Source organism: Sciurus carolinensis, chromosome 10 (genome assembly GCF_902686445.1).
Source record: "Sciurus carolinensis chromosome 10, mSciCar1.2, whole genome shotgun sequence".
In the NCBI taxonomy this organism is placed as follows: domain Eukaryota; kingdom Metazoa; phylum Chordata; class Mammalia; order Rodentia; family Sciuridae; genus Sciurus; species Sciurus carolinensis.
Window position 1 is genome coordinate 79,185,281 of NC_062222.1, and position 20,431 is coordinate 79,205,711.

Sequence of the window (20,431 nt, forward strand, 5' to 3'; positions counted from 1 at the left end):
CAGACTAAGCAATTTAGCAAGACGCTAAGCAATTTAGTCAGACCCTATCTCAGAAAAAGGGGTGGGGTGGGGATGTGCTAAGTTAAGTGCCCTGGGTTCAATCCCAATACCACCGGCTCACCCCACCCTCACCCCCTGCAAAAAATGGCTAGGGATATAGCTCAACACTAGAATGCCTCTGTGTTCAATTCCCAGTACCAGGAAAAAGAAGAAGGAGAAGAAAAAGAAGGTGGTAGTGGTGGTAAATGTTATATGGTTTAAATTTTGCTGCAATAAAAATATCATCAGTATTTTTTTATTAAAAAATTAACAAAAAACATTATTCCAAGATTACAGTTCATTGTAGAAACTTGAGGAAAAAGGTATAAGAAAGAGGAAAATATAAATCACTTAAAATTCTGTGACACAGCACACTCACTCTTAATACTTTTGTATGTATACCCTCCCAAATTTTATGAAAAATATATATTTAGCCAGATACAGTGGCACATGTCTTCTATAATCCCAGATTCTTGGGAGGCTGAGGCAGGAGGATTCCAAGTTTGAGGCCAGTCTGGGCAACTTAGCAAGACCCCATCTCAAAAATAAGCAAATAAAAGACAAATAAAACTAGTATAGATAGGTAGATAGATAAAGGTGAATAAAAATCGGGATTGTACAAGGCATAGCAATCTGCCTCTCTCACTTGAATATATATAGATATATATTTTATATATTTTTATCATCTGTATCTTTGTTTTCAGTGGCCTCACAGATGATGGATATAGTCAATGATAAATTTTTATAGCTTTTCCTCTTTTAGATATATCAATGAATATCTTTGAACATACATCTTACATAAATGTTTCTTCAGGAAAAACTCAGAGAAATTCAATTGCTGAGTATGCATATTTTGAAGAGTTAATACTTGGTTCCCTCCAGAAAAGACTGTGCCAATTTGTATTCTATTGAAAACATGAAATTATTACTATCCAGTGTATGTTACCTTTTCCTCATCTTTGCCAATCTTATGGTTCAAAGGAAAGTCTATCTAATTTCAATTTTTATTTCTTTGATCACTAGGAAGGAAAACTCTTTTCCTGGATATTTCTTGACCTTTTCTATCAATTTTTTTGTTTTGTTTTGTTTCTCTGTTGTTGGGTTGTTGGCTTTGTGTTCACATACTTTGCCAAAATAGCTTTCGTGTGTGGGATTTTTCCTTATTTATATGTAAGAGCTCTTTTTATATTAAGAATCTTATCCCTGTGTATCATATCATTTAGTTTATGGAGCTTTTGTCATGTAGATATTTTTAATTTTTCACACAGTCAAATCTAACAGCTTTTTCTTTCCTTTGTAATTTTTTACTTTGGTTATGCTTTCCTTCCCTCAAACTTTAGATATATGTATCTATATTTTCTTTTGATACTTTCATAATTTTTTAAAAAAGCATGACATAATAAAAACCATATGTGAAAATCCCAGATCTAACAAAATACTCAATGGCTAAAGCTTTACTTCTTAGATCAGGAGAAATAAGACAAGGATGTCAGGTACCAGGGATTAAACCCAGGGGCACTTAACAACTGAGCCACATCCCTAGCCCTTTTAAATTTTTTTTTATATTGAGAGAGAGTCTTTCTAAGTTGCTCAGGGTCTTGCAAAATTGCTGAGACTGGCTTTGAACTTGCTATCCTCCTGCCTCAGCCTCTTGGGCTGTTGGGATTACAGGTGTGCACCATCATGCCCAGCAAGGATGCTAGTTTTAACCACCTCTGTGCAACATAAAATTGGAAACTCTAGCTAGAAAAATGGGTAAAAAAAAATTTTTTTTTAATCCAAACTGGATAGAAAGAAGTAAAAATTCCTGTTTGCAGATGACATGATCTTATATGTAGAAAACTCCAGAGTCCACCAGAAATACAAAGCCAAAACAAAACATGCTAGAATGAATAAGCAAATTTGGCAGATTGTATGACACAATTTCATGGTTGTGTTTCTCTATACTAACAATGAACAAATTGAAAATTAAGAAAACAACTTCATTGACAATAGCATCAAAAAGAATTAAATATTTAGGAATAAACTTAACCAAGGAAGCAAAAGTCTTATACACAGAAAACTATAAAGTATTGCTGGAAGAAAGTAAAAAAGACACAAATGCTAACGTGGGAAGACATCCCATGTTCATGAATTAAAAAGATTTAATATTGTTAAGATGTCAGTACTACCTAAAACAATCAACAGTTTCAATGCAACCTCCATCAAAATTCCAACAATAATTACAGCCAGAAATAGAAAAATCTATCCTAAAATTTATATGGAATTATAAGGGTCTCCAAATAGCATAAAGAACAAAAAGAAAAACAAAAGAAGTAGGTCTCATAGTTCCTGAACTTAATTACAAAGCTACAATAATAAAACAAAGTCACACTGTTCATAAAGACAGACATGCAGACCAATGGAATAAAGAGTAGTCTGGAAATAGTATGTGTTGCCAGATGATTTTCTACAAGAGTGCCAAGATCACCAAGAGAAAAAGGAGAGTCTTTTTCAATATTGGGAAAACTGGATACAAAATTAGACCCTAATCTAATACTGAATACCAAAATTAACCTAAAATAGACTAGTGGCCTAAACGTAAGAGCTAAAACTATAAAAATCCTAGAAGAAAAAAAATAGAAAATTTTCATGACGTTGAATTTGGTAATAATGTCTTAGATCAAAAGCACAGGCAACAAAAATTTTAAAATAGTGTGCTTCATCAAATTAAAGGTTGTGTGCATTAAAGGACATGATCAACAGATTAAATACACAACCCACAGAATGGAAAATATATTAGCAAATCATATATCTGATAAGGGATTAATATCTAGATTATAGAAAAACTGCAGGTGTGGCTGGGATTGTAGCTCAGTGGTAGAGTGCTTGCCTAGCACATGTGAGGTATTGGGTTCGATCCTCAGCACCACAAAAAAAAAATAAATAAATAAATAAAATAAAGGTTAAATTATTTTAAAAAAACTACAAGTCAACAAAAAGCAAATGTTCTAATTTTTAAAATGAGCAAAGGACTGAAACAGATATTTTTCCAAAGAAAATACACAGATGGTTAATATACACATGAAGATAATGTTAAATGCCACTAATCATTAGGGAAAAGCAAATCAAAACACAATGAGATATCACTACAAACCCATTCAGAAGTCTATTACTAGAGAAAAATAAAAACAGAAAATGAAAAGTCTTGGCAAAAAAAAAAAATGGAGAAATTGGGAGCTTGGTGCATTGCTGGTGGTTGTACAAAATGTTACAGCTGCTTCGGAAAACAGTATGATGGTTTCTCAAAAAATCGAACATAGAATTACTATACAATCCAGTGAAATTCTGCTTCTAGGTGGGTATATACCCAAAGGAATTGAAAGAAGGAACTCAAATAGGCATTTGTACATTCAACTTCACAGTAACATTCATAATAGCCAAAAGGTAGAAATAACCTACATGTCCATCAGTAGGACAATACATGGATAAACAAAATGTGGCATATACTTATATTGACATATTACTCAGTCTTAAAAAAGAATGAAATTCTGACACATGCTATAAAATGGATGAACCATGAAAGCAGTTTGCTGAGTGAAATAAGCCAATCACAAAAAGACAAATACCGTGTGATTCCACTTATAAGAGGTGCTCAGAGTGGTCAAATTCATAGAAAGCAGAATTAACAGGCTGCATACTAGGGAGTGAGAAGTTGGTGTTTAATAGGTACAGAGTTCCAGCTGGGGAAGATAAAAAATTTCTGGACTGGATGGCGCACAACCATGTGAATGTACTTAATGTAGCTAAATTGTACACTTAAAATGGCTAAGATGATAAATTTTTATGTTGTGTGTGTATGTACACATATATACATTCTCTATCTTTCTCTCTCTGTACTGAGGACTGAACCCAGGGGTGCTTTACCACTGAGCTATATCCCCAGTCCTCTTTCTTTTTTTTTCTTGAGACAGGGTCTCACTAAATTGCATTGTCTGCTTTCTTTCATTCAGCACAAGACTTTTGAGGTTCATGTACAAAATGGAATAAATCACATTTTTAGATTCTTAGAATAATTAGGACTCTGCAATCTTTTCTAGAAATTCATTGTGATCATCATCCTCAACTGTGTTAAACATCAATTAATTAAATCAATACTGAATGCTTAATATGGTAGATAACAATTTACTTCACATTTCTTAAACATTTTCTATCTTTCTTATTTTGTTTCCTTTAACTTTTATTAATAAAACTAGGGGTTTTCTTTCTGTATAGTTCATTGACTTTTTTAATATATATATATTTTTTTTTTCTGTTTTTTAAAAAAGGAATACTTTTAAAAAATCCGAGATGCTCGGATTAAAAAAAAAAAGCCCCATCTCAATATTAAATTGTGTATGTAACTTTTGCATTCGGTCTACTATGTCCCAAGAACAAAGCGTTCTTTCTTAGCCTCAAATATGTACAGCATTGAGAAAAATTATCTCAAATCCACTTGGCGAGCCGGGTTCCTCCGAGACGGAAGGAATGGATAACGCTTAATATATTTACAGAGTCATGCAACCACTATCATGATTGACATTTGGAACATAAAATGATAACCTTCCATCACCTCAACAGAAAACTTGGGGCTAGGGATGTAACTCAGTGGTTGAGCACTTGCCTAGCATTCATGGAGCCCTGGTACCAATCCCTAGCAGAGAGAGAAAGAGAGAAAGGAAAGAAGGAGGAGGGGAAGGGAGGAGAAAGAAGGAAAGGAAAGGAAAGGAAAGGAACCTGTTTACAGTCACTCTCCATTCCTATCCCCAGCCTTAGGCAACCATTAATTTACTCTGTCTCTTTAATTTGCCTTTTCTGCACATTTCACATAAATGGAGTTACATAACATGTATTCTGTGTCTGGTTTCTTTCCTTGAACATAATATTTTTGAGATAGACTCATGTTGTAACATGTATCTGTACTCGGTTTCTTTTATTGTCAAATAGTACTCCATCACATGCCCTCTGATTTTTGTCTATCATGTCAATGAACATTTGGTTTTTTACTACAGTTTAGATACTGAGAATGAGGCCATGAACATTTGAGCATAAGTTTTTGTATAGGTGTATGTTGTTGTTCCTCCTAGGTACATCCGTTGGGGTAGAATTATTGGAGGAGATATCAATAACTTTTACAATATACAATAACTGTAGCATTTTAAGAAATCACCATATGGTTTTCCAAAGTGACCACACCATTTTACTTTCCCACCCACAAGTATGGAGTGGTGCATCTTCAATCTTCCATGAAATGACAGCAGGGAGGACAAAGCAAGGAATTCTGACTGTGAATGCACCTACCCCCTGCTTGAGAGGAGGAGGATGGGAGGTGATTTTCTTCTGTGCTATGTTCTGAAATCTCTATTCCACAGCCTCCCTGGAGCTGGAGAAGGCATGAATGTGTTTAGCAATCAATGCCATCAGTTGAAAATGAACACTAACTTGCCAAGGCCTCCCTCATTATGACGAAATGCCCCTCCCTGGGCTTACACACACACACAGACACATATTTTAAGAAGCACTTGTAAATTCTCATTAACACAAAGAATCAATTATCTTCCGCAACTATTTTTTTGTACATTTATCTCTGTTATTCATAAGTTCAGACTGCTACAGAATTGCTTTAACTGAAAAGAGGAACAATGTCTTTTGCATTATTATATTCAAATAAGAATTTAGAAAAGAAAGAACTGGAGGCACATTTACTTTCTCTTGAACTGCCAATTTCATATAACTGACAACATGACACAAAACCTATTCATTACTCTGTCCATTCAAGATCAAGTCAAGGTTTAAAGCAGACTTATGGCTATTACACGAAGCAACTGTTCGTCAGTCTTCAGTGAATTCAAGCAAAAAGACCAAGGAAATTGGGAACGGACAACATAGTGAGTCAAAGAATATTCACATTGTGGGGGAATAGCCCCAGAGAAAAGAAGCTTCTTGTATTGAACTTGGCAGTGGTACAAATTATACAAGGAAACCACACTTTACTGTTATATCAAGATTTGGGGTGGGTTGGAAATTATGTTATATTCTTGCCCGCTTAGGGCAAATTTCATGCCACTTCCATGCTATACTGTCAAATATTGTGGACTGAAAAATAGTAATTGTCCACTTTTATTTTTGTGTTATGTTTGTAGCATACATTCAATAAGAAGCAACATAAATAAAATTCCACTAAAGAAACTATCCTCAGAGAACTCCAAATGAATAATTTTCTCTGTTTCTGCATAGGGAGTCACATTTTCCTTAAGTCTGTAGACTAGAAAAAAAACTGGATCTTACTCTCAGAGGGAAGGGAGAAAAATCTCTTGGTTGACACAGAGAAATGAAGAGATGATAAAAGTAGAAATGGGGCTTATCAACAAGTTACTGCAGAAAGAGGGACAACAGGCCCATCCTGTTAGATGGTGGAGGTGAAGGAGAGAACTGGAAAATATATCTGGGGATGGATTTCTAGTGTGTAGCACCCAATAAGTGGTTAGATCTAAAATACTATGGGGTCCTTCTGGAAAGACCATGGGCTTTGGAAACAGAGCGATCCATGTCAGACTCCAGGTCTGGCTTTCACTTGGCGAAACTTCTCCAAGTGGCAGTTGTTCTCCTTTGGATTTCCTCAGATAAAGAGCCCCTGAGACAAGACTTCAAATGCCAAGTGGTTTATCTGGGAAGCAAAGAACACTAACAGTGAAGTGGGCAAACGACATAGGAAGGGAAGGTGTTTGACCTTCATATAGCATCAAGCCAGCTTCAGGTGTGTGCGACTGGCACTTAATTCTTCAAGGGGAACTCTAGGAGCTAGTGGAAAACACGCACCTTGGTCATCCCGCCTGAGGAATGAGAGAGCTGGGCTATTCATATAGCAGCTTCAGCCAGTCACACATGGAAGGTCGCTCCTATTGACATTAATTTGCATCTCACCAGGCAAAGGGGAGGCAAAATAAAGCCCTTAAGCAAAGAACTATGATGTTGACAGGTGGAAGTCTAGCCAAAGTGCAGAGAAGTGAGGGGTGAGGGAACATGGGTGTAGCAGTAATAGAGTCAGCAACATGGTTTAAAAGGGAAAACACACCCTTTGTGGGTGCGGATACTTCATCCATGGTTGTTTTCCAGTGCCATCAGATTTAATGCATTCAATGAATAACGTATTGACAAATATGGTAGTGAAAAGGACTTAGCTTTAAATCTTGGCCTTATCATTTATCAGAAACTTCTCTCCCCACATATAAAAACAAATATCATTTTAATGGAATAATGATGAGCCAAACATAGCACCTGACCCACAGTAGAGATCAAATGAATATAAATAATGCCACTATGAATTGATTTCCTTCTTCCTACCATGTAATACTTCCTTCTTTATTTTTCCCACTCTATTAAAGAAGCAAGGGAGTACTAGTACTTTATAGTGCCTAAGTTCAGAAATTTGCAACACATCTTGACCCACTGGGAAGGGTTTATACCAACTGTTCTTAAAGGTCAAATTCATTGACTTATGTATGTAGGGGAAATTATGATAGTAATCTTTTAAAAAGAGTGCCAACAGCTCATTGAATTATAGACTTTGAGCCAAGTGCACCACTATGCATGCAGTCCTGAAGAATGAGACTAATTCTTTCTTTTAACTTCCTCCTATTGTCCTATGCTTAGGGCAATGACTGCCTTGTTTGACCTGATGCTCGTTAGCAAACACTCAAAAGAAAAAATATGGGCAAAAAAATGAAGCCCACACACACAACCAAGGCATAAGAACAAAATATCAGCTATTTTTTGACTTTCCATCCCCAACAGTTTACTCACTCTCCCATTCTTTATCTATCTCAACACTCAACATGTGTATTTATTTCTGGAATCCAGCCAGATCCTGGGTCTGAATTCCAGAGACTTGTTTCCCAGTTTCCATGAGACAAGTTCTTAAAAATACAGACTTCTTATAACTAAAAAGAACAAACAAACAAACAAAAAAAGATTTAAAAAATACAAACTTCTCAGAGAACAGATACAAGATGATGAAAACCTAAATTATACCCCTACAATGTTATTCATTAAAAATTTTAACTTTTCAATGGAAAAGAGAAACACAATTAGTTCAATTAGTCCAATCTTCCTTTCTACCTTATTGCAAATGTGTGGCTCAAGACATAATTTAATACCCAAAGTGCTAGGTACTTAGTCCAACTAACCTGAAGAATGCTTAATTTCACTTAAATTCTCTGGGTTTTGTTCTGAATCCATGTCAGAGTTATTTTTAAATTTTGAGATCTTTAGAATTAATGGAATCTGTGTTCCAGAAACCAAAAATGCGTGAGGAATGAGGCCACTAAACTGGAATCACAGCAGAGAGCAATGGCTTTGAGATTAACAGTTTGCATGGAGTTCCCAAAATTATACTGAGTATACTATGAGGAGAGTCAGAAAGTCTACCTGCAAGAAAGGTTAATGCTAATGAGAGTCATGGAACCAGAGCAGGAGACTGAGTGCGGAGAGAGCCAACTAAGCAGAAGAACAAGCTGGAAGAACAGAGCAGATGTACTTTATTGTGAACTAAGCAAGAGCTAGAAAGTGACAAACAAATGAGATAATGTGTGATACAATGGACATGCGGCAGGAAGACCATCGTCGTGGTGTCCACCTTGCAACTAGGTATCTTCACACTGGTGATGTTCATGGGTGGCATGAACTTGAAGCTCCCCAACACATCAGCGCTCTATAAATTTGCAATTCAAGTCTGATTTGCTATGCTAGCTGGATTTAATCCTTGTTAACTTTAAACAATTACTTGTTCATTTAGTATTTCTCCTTGGGTACCCAGCCTGATGTAGGGTTTGAGATTTTATCATGGGCTACCCATGCATGGAATTGTCCAGCCCGAACAATCCAAGTGGTGAACCAAGATCAAGACTGGAACCCCCTCTCCAGAAGGAAAATTAGCAAGAAGGGACTGGGAAGACATGGAGGGTCCAATTTGATTCTCAGCATTGATGTCTCACTGGAAGGAATTTTTAAGCCTTAAAGTTTAAAAGGTCTTAGATCTGCCCCTACCTAGTTTTATGACCTTCAGCAAATTTCCAGCTTTATCATCTATAAAATGAAAATAATCATAGACCCTCACAGAGCTTTGTGAAGTTTGTGTGTGTTGGCAGACCTGTTAGAGAGCGGGACCTTGGTAAAAAGTCAGGCATATCTCTGTGTCAAAAGCAACTCCAGCAAATTTTGTCAGCTTGGAGTGAAAAGTAACCCAAAAGTGGTGGGGTGTGAGGGCAGGGCCTAACTTCCTCCCAAGTCATCAAGAAAAGATTATTTATTGTTTATTTGTGTGTCATTCCATGAGTTATCATGAATTTTGTAAAACCCTGTCCTGGTGTGCCTAAGAAATATATATGAGGGAAAGAAAAGAAAAAAAAATCTCCAGGAGTTTAAATACATGCAGCAGGTGCATCTTACCATGAGTAGACAGAGATCTTAGTGTAACATACCCTCAGCCCCTGCATTTAAATCCAGTCTAATATCCATATAGGCCACAAGAAAAATGAAAAAAAAAAAAAAAAAAAAGTCCAGAGCAAGGTCCTTCCTACAACCTACAATGTTCTGTGTGATCTGACCCCTGCCTACCTTTCCCTCTTCATCTCATACCACTTTCTCCTTTGCCTACCATGTTCCATTAACACTGACTTTCTTTTTGTTTCTGGAACATTGCAAAACTTTTGTGCTTCAGCTCAACCTATAAAAGTTTTTGATTATTTGATTTCTTCTCATCCATCAGGTCTTAGCTCAAATTTCATCTTCTCAGAAATTCTTCTCTAATCATTCTTTTAAATATAAATTCTGCTCTCCACATTTCTACCCCACACATGTGACTGACCATTCTGGAATCTATCATATTGTTTTTTTCTTTTCTTTACTAATACTTAATATTCCCTGAAATTATCTTGTACAAACATATTTATTGTCATCTTTCTACTGGAATATAAGCTCCCCGAGGACAGGGAATTTGTCTTCTGTGTTTCATCGAAAGGTAGCAACTCTGGCCATGATATGGGAAATCATCCAGGTATCATCTTTGTTACCTGAGTTGCCTATTTTCACTGTATTCCTATGATTCAGTCAACAATTCATAACATCACAGCATTACTAACATCTGGGTCATTTTATTCATTCAAAGCACTATTGCAGGCCTGGGGCAGTAGTAGCACATGCCTATGATCCCAGTGGCTCAGGAGGCTGAGGCAGGAAGATCGAGAGTTCAAAGCCAGCCTTAGCAACTTAGTGAGGCCCTAAATGACTCAGTGAGACTCTGTCTGTAAATAAAATTTTAAAAGGGCTGGGATGTGGCTCAGGGGTTAAGTGCCCTTGGGTTCAATCCCTGGCACCAAAAAAAAAAAAAAAAAAAAAAAAGCACTATTGCTAGCTTAAACCACTGGATATTTGTAATAACTCAATGGGGCAAGAATGTTCCATTTTCAAAAATAAGGAATCTGAAGTTCAGGAAAGCTAAGATACTTGCCCACAGTCACAAAGCAATAAAGACTATGGTAGCAATGAAACTTATTTCTTTTCACTCCAAGCCCTCTACCATTTGGCATGTGGATTTTGCTACACTGGGCAGCCTTGCCCAAAATGAAAAAAATTAAATGACAGAAATTACAAACATACAAAATTGTGTCTTCAAATAATTTTAGATAAAAACCTCATAAATCTCCCAGAAAACATACAGTTCAAATTGGAGAAGGACATAACAGATGCAGGGGAATAAAAAAAATGCAGTTAACATCAAAGTAAATTCAGGCTCTGATGCCCAGGACAAAGTTTGCCACATCCATCTGCCAAGTTAGGAAAGCATCCTGGGAAGGCAGGAAAGGACTGTCACTTCCATTCTACAGATCAACAGTGTACCAATATAGCTTTTGTGGGGAAAGTCACTAGAAGAGGGGGTAAACAGTACTTGGATTTAGCAGAGATTCTTTGCCTTACTTTGTTTCATCGAGAAGCGCCTGGGAGGTCAGAGCACCAGAGATGGATGGACTCCTGGGATGGACCGAGAGGGAGAACAACAACTCTGCAGCTCTCTGGATAAGATGCTCACTGGTTGGAACCACATCAAAGGCAGAGATGTGGGAGAATCTGTCTATGGGTTAGTTCAGATCCAGAATGTCCTTTGAGGTTTTGTTTTTTCAAAGATTGATAGTAAGTCTCTCATTATGTGTCTCCAATCACACTGTGGGATCACTAAAATGAGATGAATATTTCTTCAATTAAATTGTGTTCTCTGAGTAGGCGGCAAAGCCTGGGGAATGTATTAGCTTTAAAAGAAAGTGGAGTTCTTACTGATGCTAACATCCATTTGGCAAGTCAGCATGTTACTTGAATAAAAGTTAATTCCATCAACATTCAAAGGATCACAGCTTAGTTTGCCTTTTAAAACACAGAACACTTCAACCAAAGTTGAGGCAACCTTTAAAATGTTAAATAAAAACATGAATTTCCCTTTTTTCCAATACAATTTAATTCAACTTACATTTGCCACAAATTACATATGTCTAAGACATCATTAAATTAAGAGTTAAATTTAGGGCTGAGAATATATAGTTCTGTAGCAGTGCTCTTGCCTAGCATGTATGAGATCCTGGGTTCATTTCCTAGTACCACCACTAAAAAAAAAAGAAAAAAAAAAAAAAAGTCAAATTCAATCTGCTTACTTTATTTTTTTAAGAACAGGTTTTTCTAGTATCCTGTTTGTATGCTGCCCTAGAAAGCTTTCTAAGATCCTTTTTAATGTTCATTTATCTGTATTCATTAACACATTTTCATTTTTATAATTGCTAAGCACTATGGATAACTGCAAAGAAAAATGAGAGAGAGGAAGAGAGGGAGGGAGGGAGGGAGCAAGGGTTCAAGGGAAGGTCCCTCAGCTTCAAGAAGCTAACATTCCAACAGGGAGGATAGGACTCTGGCTAAAGCATAGATGGCATAACCAGAAAGTAATTATTCCCTCACTAGCTGAGTTTAATGTGCATACACACACACACACACACACACACACACACACACAATCTGTTTCCTGAAACAAAAACCATCTTATAAGTAAATAAGCTTTTTTTGTGCCTCAGTTTTCTCTCTGTACAATAAGGAAATTGGATTCCATGATTGCTGAGATTCCTTGTAACTCTAAAATTCTTTAAGTCGCTTAATATTTATTGAAAATTTGCTGTGTGAAATGAGAATTTCCCAGGAGAAGCAGGATATATAGCATAAGTAAAACCAGTGGCCTTAAAGATATTGCAACTTATTCACAGGATGTTAACAACCACTTTAGTAGAAGACAGCATAAATAAAGGTGCTGAGAGATGGGAGGAAAGGCAGAGGTGGACTGAACAGTGAGGGAAGAAACAATTTGTTTAAGGGCAGCAGAGAGATGAGGCTACCTAGTAGAAAGGGCAAAGAATATTCAAGGAAAAGTCAAAAATGGTCAGGAGAGGGGCTGGAGTTGGGGCTCAGTGATATAGCGCTTGCCTGGCATGTGTGAGGCCCTGAGTTGGATACTCAGCACCACATATAAATAAGTAAAGGATCCATTGACAACTAAAGAAAAATATTTAAAAGAAAAAAAGAGGGGCTGGGGTTGTGGCCCAGTGGTAGAGGACTTGCCTGGCACATGTGAGACATTGGGTTTGATCCTCAACAGCACATAAAATAAATAAAATAAAGGTATTTTTAAAAAATTTTATTAAAAAATATTTTTTAAAAAAGGTCAGGAGAGTAACTCAGAAAGATTAGGTAATTTTAAAGATGAGAATAGCAAGCAGATCTAGCTTGGAACTTAGGAGAAGGTGAAAAGAATAAATTTGTAGTAAACCAGATTAATCAATCCAAAGTCTTGGGGCACTGCCTAAAAGTCAATTTCAAATAGAACTTAGGAACTCTGGTTGAAGATCTAGTAAAATAAGCCTGCAGAAGAAATGGGCCAAGAAAGAGTGTATGGCTAAAGTTGTCTTAGTGTCTTTTTATAGTACTAAGAAATATAGAAGATTGAAAAGTGCCCACACCTATAATCCCAGTGAGTCAGGAGGCTGAGGCCAGAGGCTCACAAGTTTGAGGCCAGCCTCAGCAATTTAGCAAAGCCCTAAGCAACTTAGCAAGACATTGTCTCAAAAAGAAAAACTTTTAAAAAGGACTGGGGATGTGACTCAGTGGTTAAGCACTCCTGGATATAATCCCTGATACAACAAAAAAAAAGGAAGGAAGGAAAAGAAAGAAAAAGAAAAGTGCTGAATCTGGACATACTGATACAGAAAGAACATCCAAAAATAAGAAAAATCATAACTGGCATATCCACACAATTCTGTTCCCAAATGGGTAATTTCCTAACCTATGGGAACCTAGGTTCCCAACCTGTTTGTATTTCCAAGGTTTCTCATAGTGCAATAAAGCAGTTCATTTCACTTTGAAGTGGCAGACTGATGGGAATATTCTGGATGGTTCTCTCCAGTGTATAACTGTAAAGAGAACTAATATGATATTAGATCATATCACTAAGGCTAGAAGAATCCATTGAAAGAACCCACTTTGAAATCTGAGTAGTGTCAACCAACAGGAAGCCTGGGGACATGTATGAAAGTGCCTCTGGCTCTCCCAGTCTCGACCGCTCTGGGAGCAGCGGCTTACGGTGCAGACAAGGCCAAGTCCAAGAACGCACAACCAGTCCCCAAAATGGCACAGAAATGGCATCAAGAAACCCCGATCACAGAGATATGACTCTCTTAAGGGGGTAGACCCCAAGTTCCCGAGAAATATGCGTTTTGCCAAGAAGCACAACAAGAAGGGCCTGAAAAAGATGCAGGCAAACAATGCCAAGGCCTTGAGTGCGCGTGCTGAGGCTGTCCAGGCCCTGGTAAGGCCTAAGGAGGTGAAGCCCAAGATGCCAGAGGGTGCCAGCCGCAAACTCGATCGCCTTGCTTTGCTTGCCCATCCCAAGCACGGGAAGCGTGCCCGTGCCCACATGGCCAGGGAGCGCAGGCTCTGCCTGCCAAAGGTCAAAGCCCAAGCCAAGACCCAGGCTGCAAGTCCAGCTGCAGTATCAGCATCGGCTCCAGCTCTGGCTCCAGCTCCGGCTCCCGCCCCCAAGGGTGCCCAGGCCCCCAAGAGTGCCCAGGTCCCTGTGAAGGCTCCATAATAAAAACCTCTGTGAATGTGAGGACAGAAGGACTGGTGTGACCCCTGACCCCCTATCTATGGGGACTGGTGTCCTCCTGTGCTGTTTGTATAAATAAATCCTGAGGCAGGAAAAAAAAAAAAAAAAAAAGGAAAGAAAGAAAGTGCCTCTGAATTCACTTAGCCAGCACACTCCCCTACAGATTAAAATAAAGAGAGAGAAAGAAAGGGATGGAGCCTTGGTAGACAGGGCCCAGAGGAGGCTGGGATTTGGATTGACAGGAAAACGATGGTGATGTTACAGGTGGGAGAAGGAGCATCAGAGAAGGAAGGTAATGATGGGGATGATGGAACCAACAGGATGGGCAAAGGAGATGGTACAGAGCCCAGCTGGAGCAAAGACGCAACCCAGGGGAAGAGGAAACAGAAATACAAGCACTGAGGAAGGGAGTCTTGGCCAGCACATGGCTGCACGTGAATGACCAAAGAGACAAGAAAGACAAGGACAGTGTCCTATCCTTGAATTCCAATACACCCATGAAGATACCTGCCAAGAGCAGTAATTGGCTCCTCAATTCATAGGTCCTGGTCTATTTAAAGAAACTGAGTAGCAGTCACAACTATTTTATGGGACCTTAAAATTTTTTTTCCTCTAATAGAGCTGAAAACATATAGCAAAAGATCAATACCATATTCCACCCAAATAATAGACCTAGGCAGCCAAATTGGCAGGCAGTGGGGACTGAATGGCATACAGTCATAAGCGTGCCAACTCTGAAACCAGAATACTGGGGTGCAAATCCAAGCTCTGACACTTACTAGGTAGGAGAAATTCAGCAAGCTACTCAAATTCTGTGTCCCACTTTCTCATGAATATCAATGATTGGGGTACTCATATTACCTTCTGCATGGAGTTGTGGGAAGTAAATGAGACAACACGTGTAGATCTCTTGGAAGAGAGTCTGGGACACAGTAAGCACTCAGTAAATGCCACTGTTGTTGTTTGTTGTTATTATTGTTATTACTTATTTTATGAGCCCTGGGTGCAGGTGCATCCCCATTGCAGGTGGAACTGCTTTTCTCAGCTACAATGCAGTGAATGAGTCATAACAAAATCCGGCTGCCAACTTCCTGAACTATTGAATTGCCTGAGCACCCTCTTACAGTCACTACTTTTTTTGAAAAGTTACCCTTTCTTTTTGAAGTTCATAGATTACAGTGTCTCCTCAACCCCACCTTTCCTTTTCAAAGACATTAAATCCCAAAGAAAGCAATTAGAAAATCATTTCTTTTATTGCCACCCTTTTGTAGTTCCTTTCTCCCTATTCATTCTTCTGTCTCATTTGTACCAAAAGAAAAATAATACTTCATGCATCACATTGTCCTCTGTACCTGGCGGTTTATAACTGCTGGGGAAATGCATACATGCCTCTCATATGTGTGACTCAATGTATACTAGCCCTTTCCTTCCCCTAAAATGGGAAGTCATCCTACTTTGGGATAAAAGGGGACATTTGGTTAGCAGTGCATGAACTGATATGCACTTTTTCATTGTCCTAGAAAGAAGGTCTGGGATATGCACTATCAGCCACCAAATCTCACTTTAGACTCATTCCTAGTAGTGCCTTCATTTTATGAACTTTCACTAATACTCAAACACCCCGGGGTTGGCAAAATAATGCCCTCCCTTCCCAAAGACATCTGCATTCTAATCCCCAGAACCTGAGAATATGATAGGTTATATGGCAAAGGGAAGTAAGGTTGCAAATGGAATCAAGGTTATACATCAGATAAAATAGGAAGATTATCCTGGATTATTCTGGTATGCTCAATGAAATCACAAAGGTCCTTAAAGGTGGAAAAGGTAAGCAGAGTTAAGAAGTGGGAGCTATGTGAAGAGAGAGGACTCAACTTGCTATAGCTGACTTTGAAGATAGAGGAAGGATACTGTGCACCAGGTAATGTGGGTCCCTAGAATTTGCAGGCTTCTAGAAGCTGGTATAAGGAAGAAGGTTCTCTTTCACTTAGATTTTAGCCCAGTGAGACCTGTGTCAGACTTCTAACCTACAAAACAGTACATTAGTAACCTGTTTTGTTTTAAACCACTAGGTTTGTTGTAATTTGTTATAGCAGCAACAGGAAACTAATACACACCCCATCTCTGGAGACCTGCCTGGCATTCTCCACTTCTTGGGACCCTGTCTCCCTGCTTAAACTGCCCACTACTATATTTTGTCTTTTGCCAGTTAATTCAATAAAAATTATCCAGCACTTACTCCTTGCCAGGCATTGTTTTAGGTCCTGGCAATGCAAGAGGAGTAAAACATAGAAATGCCCTTTCATTTACCCAAAAAATATTTGTGTAGTCAGGTTCAGGGTGGATGTGTTGGAGATGAAAAGAAAAATAGTTACTACCCTAAAAATGTTCACAGATTTCTGAGAAAGCAAGCAACATACATAAAATACCATGATTCCATGTAATAAGTATATGATATAGGAATATAGAAGAGAGACCTCCTAATGCAGCTGGAACACATCAGGAAAACTTCAGGGAGAAGAAATGAGGCATTCACAAACAGGGCTTTGCTGGACAGACAAAATGGGATGAGATGTTCGAGTTTTAGAGCAATGTGACACTTGAAATGTGACTATTGCAAATGAGGATCAGAATTTTCAATGTTATTTCATTTTTGGTTACCTTTAACTTTAATGGAAATAGCCACATATGACTATTGGCTACCATACTGGATAGAGTAACTGACCAGATTGTACCCTTATGGAGATCGACTTGTCTTTCCCCTTTCCTATTTCTTTCTGAATGGAAAGCATATGTGATAGCAAGTCACCTTGGACCATGTCAATGGAACATCAGACCAGGATGGAAGTAAAAAGTAGAAGGAACTTGAGTCCCTAACAATATTAAGAGCCATCTTTCAGTCTGGATTATGCTCAGACTGTTATGTGAAATAAATAAATTCCAAAATTATTTAAACCATTGTTATTTTGGATCTTTGTGCAGTAGTCAAATCAGTCTAATATAAATACCTGTTAAAAGGAAAACAAATAATCATAATCTTTGCTAAGATTTTTTGAGCTACTTCTATGTAGCAGAACCTATGCTAAATGTACGATCACATTCAAATCATACGCAGCCTAAAAAAGTAGATAATAGTATGCCCCCATTCTGCAGAGACCATGAAGGTTTAGACATGCTAGCTCACCAGGCAGGATCAGACCTTTCTGACAACAAACATCTAACAAATGGATACATAGTATTTTATCATTAAAGGTCAGGCAAACTGAGGATAAAATCAGTTTTAAAATGCAAGGGATAATGTTTGCGCAGACATTCTCAGCTGTTTACCCAATAGCCAGCCATTCCTTTCTTCTTCCTCTAAAAAGAACCCCAATTTGTTCAAACAGTACCCAAAGACTTCTTGACTTCAGGAGACAAGGCCTCCATTGCAGAACCCATGAAAGAAATCCTAACTGGTCTAAACTAGTTTTGGTAATTTCATTCCCTTTGGCCAGTGATTGGTCTAAAGATAGGCATGTGACACAGTTCTGGCCAATGAGATGTAAGTACAAATCTGATGGGAACGGGGCGAGCCAAAAGCCTACCTGGAGTGAAGAAACGATGCTGGGGGTGCAGCGTCCGTCATACAACCATAAACTCGAAGGACCACATTATAAGAATGACTCAGTAAAGGTCCAAGTGGGACCTTGATGACCTTATTGAGGCGCTGTTCTTGCCTAGATATCCTAACTCTAGATTTCTTGTAATATGAGAAAAAGCAATCTCAATATACTTTAGGCCTCTATAAATTTTTAAAGTTTTTTTACACATAGAATCCTTCCTAACTCAAATAAATACACATCCTCTGTTTTCCAAAGTTAAGGAAAAGGTTACACCATTTATAGAATATCTCCTGAACACCCTTGGCTGGCTGCTGTGAATCCCAAGTCCTAAGGCTCTCCACAGTAAAAATCAATTTGCTCTCCTTCAAAACACTTTTGGGGATATAAGGTATAACAAATAACAAGAGCTCAAATGAAGAATATATTGTCATTTCCCCCAACTTCAAACCAAAAAAATTTTCTCCTTCAATTACAATTGTTTCTCAGAGAAAAAACATGTAAAAAAGGCACTTAAATTGTTGCACTAGACAGTTAATATTCTAAAATTTTTAAATATTATAACAAGTAATGTTAATTTCTATAGTTTAAGAGAAAAGCAGAAATATCTAAGGCACAAGGATTCACTCAATGGTTATAACTACTCACACCAAAAGATAAATGAAGAATTGAGACTGTTTCAATATGACTAAGATCTAAAAATTGATTCAAATACACAAAAACGTGTTTACACAGAGTAATGTGAGAGAAGTAGTGTTTTGCTCTTGAATTATACTGAAAGCTGAATTAATTCTCCTGAGTGTGTAAAAAAAGCAATAAATAATATTTATGCAATAAATTATCCAGAATCATATACGAAATTTAAATATTTTTAAAAATTAGATATTTTCAGTTGAAGGGAGACAGAGCAAATATTTTCTGTCCATAAACATATTATGCCACCATCTGACCATGCTGTTAATCTTTAATCTGATTTATAACTGAAAAGCTCATGTGGCAACTGATCTTACACCATTTCATTCACAAAAAGGAAGATTATCTTTCAAATGAGCACATTTTTCCTGGGATTTCAAAGAGTAAATGAGCCAGACATATTTCTCTTTCAAAGACCAAGCTATCCAAAATATTTCCAGATAATCAGAAAGGCATGAAACATGAAATTAAGTAATATTGAGGCAATCCTTGGAATTATTTTGCAGTTTTGACCAATCTGGCCCAAGTTTAAAAACGGGGGTGGGGGGTGTAAAAACACAATATGAATACACAATATGAATAAAGATAACATTGAAACAAGAAGCATACCTTAGAGATGATTAATGGTTCTCCGTGCTCCAGGCCACCTTTCAAAGTAAAACCCCAGGGAGCTCCTCCCTCCAGGAATGCTTCCAGATAAATGTACCTTCCCTTGGGGGTCGCGCTGGGGTTTAGCGTGGCACTGGCCTCATCAAAGTTCTCCGTGCTCTTCATCATGCCGAAACCATGATCCCTCGAGTTCAATTTAAAATGCCCGAGGCAGATTCAGGCAAGTGGCGCTTCTGTAGCACAAGCTGTCCGATTGTGACACATGCCGGCCAAAAGACAGGTCTAGAGGAACGAATTCTTCCTGATGTACAGTGTTCCTCCTAGCTTCACTCCAAGATGCCGAGACAGAAGGATTTCTCACTTGAACATTTTGCAATATAAATCCTGCTCCGGGAATTCTGAGTTCTCACGGAAACCCCCAGTGATCTATATCTCTCCTCTCCGTTTGTAAAAACTTCTTTCAGTGGATCACTCTAAACACTGCTTTTTTAACATACATACACTCAAACTTTTTCTGTGTATTTTTACAGAGAAAAACCTCTCACTATCTAGGAAGAAAATGGCAAAAACTCAAAGGAATACCTCATTTTTGATTGATTACCAACCCTTTCTTCTTCTCCCAGTGAAATTTACCATTACAATAGCCTCCTCCCTCCCCAGAAATAGCTTTAAAAGAAAGCAAGCACTTACTATGCTTCTGCTTGCTTCAGAATTTTCTACTGTGTCCCAAAGGGACCGAGAAGTTATGGTCCCTATTTACTACTCCATCCCCAGCAATAAATTCATAATTTGCTTCTTGGGGAAAAAAAGAAAAAAAAAAAAAAAACCCAGTTTTTACAAGATGTAGAGAAAATGTAAAAAAGGCATTAATGCTCAATGGAAAAAAAAAAATCAAGGAGGCAGCTCAATTCTTTTCTTTGGTATTTTCAGTGATGATCAGCCACCGTGGCTGCCTCCACAGCCACTTGCCTCTACTGGGAGAGAGTAAGGAAGTGTGAGAGGCAATGGATTTAGGCGAAGAGAGGCATTGCAATCGTTCTGCACAGTAAGCACTGCTATGCAGAATTCAGCTTCCCACAAAGACCTGACAATCAAAACAGTCTCACAGTTGATAAAACCTAGAAAGTTGAAAACACCATACAGATGGCTAATTACCAAAGGGCTAGAAAATAGTTGCTACAAGACCCCGGGACCAATTAAAGCAGAGCTTCAGGGAGTGAGACACAGGAATGAGGTTTTTTTTTAAACCCTCCAGGCAATTCTGCTATGCAGCCAAGTTTGAGAA

General features: G+C 38.0%; 1 protein-coding gene across 1 annotated transcript in view; it reads left to right on the forward strand.

The window, feature by feature from the left end:
• The window catches only part of LOC124994247 (uncharacterized), a 90,582-nt gene extending 76,352 nt beyond the window's left edge, over positions 1-14,230 (forward strand). The window contains exon 3 of the mRNA XM_047566023.1: positions 13,694-14,230. Within this exon, the coding sequence (XP_047421979.1) occupies positions 13,694-14,230 (537 nt within the window). The remainder of the gene's footprint in view (positions 1-13,693) is intronic.
• The last annotated feature ends 6,201 nt before the right edge of the window (positions 14,231-20,431 follow it).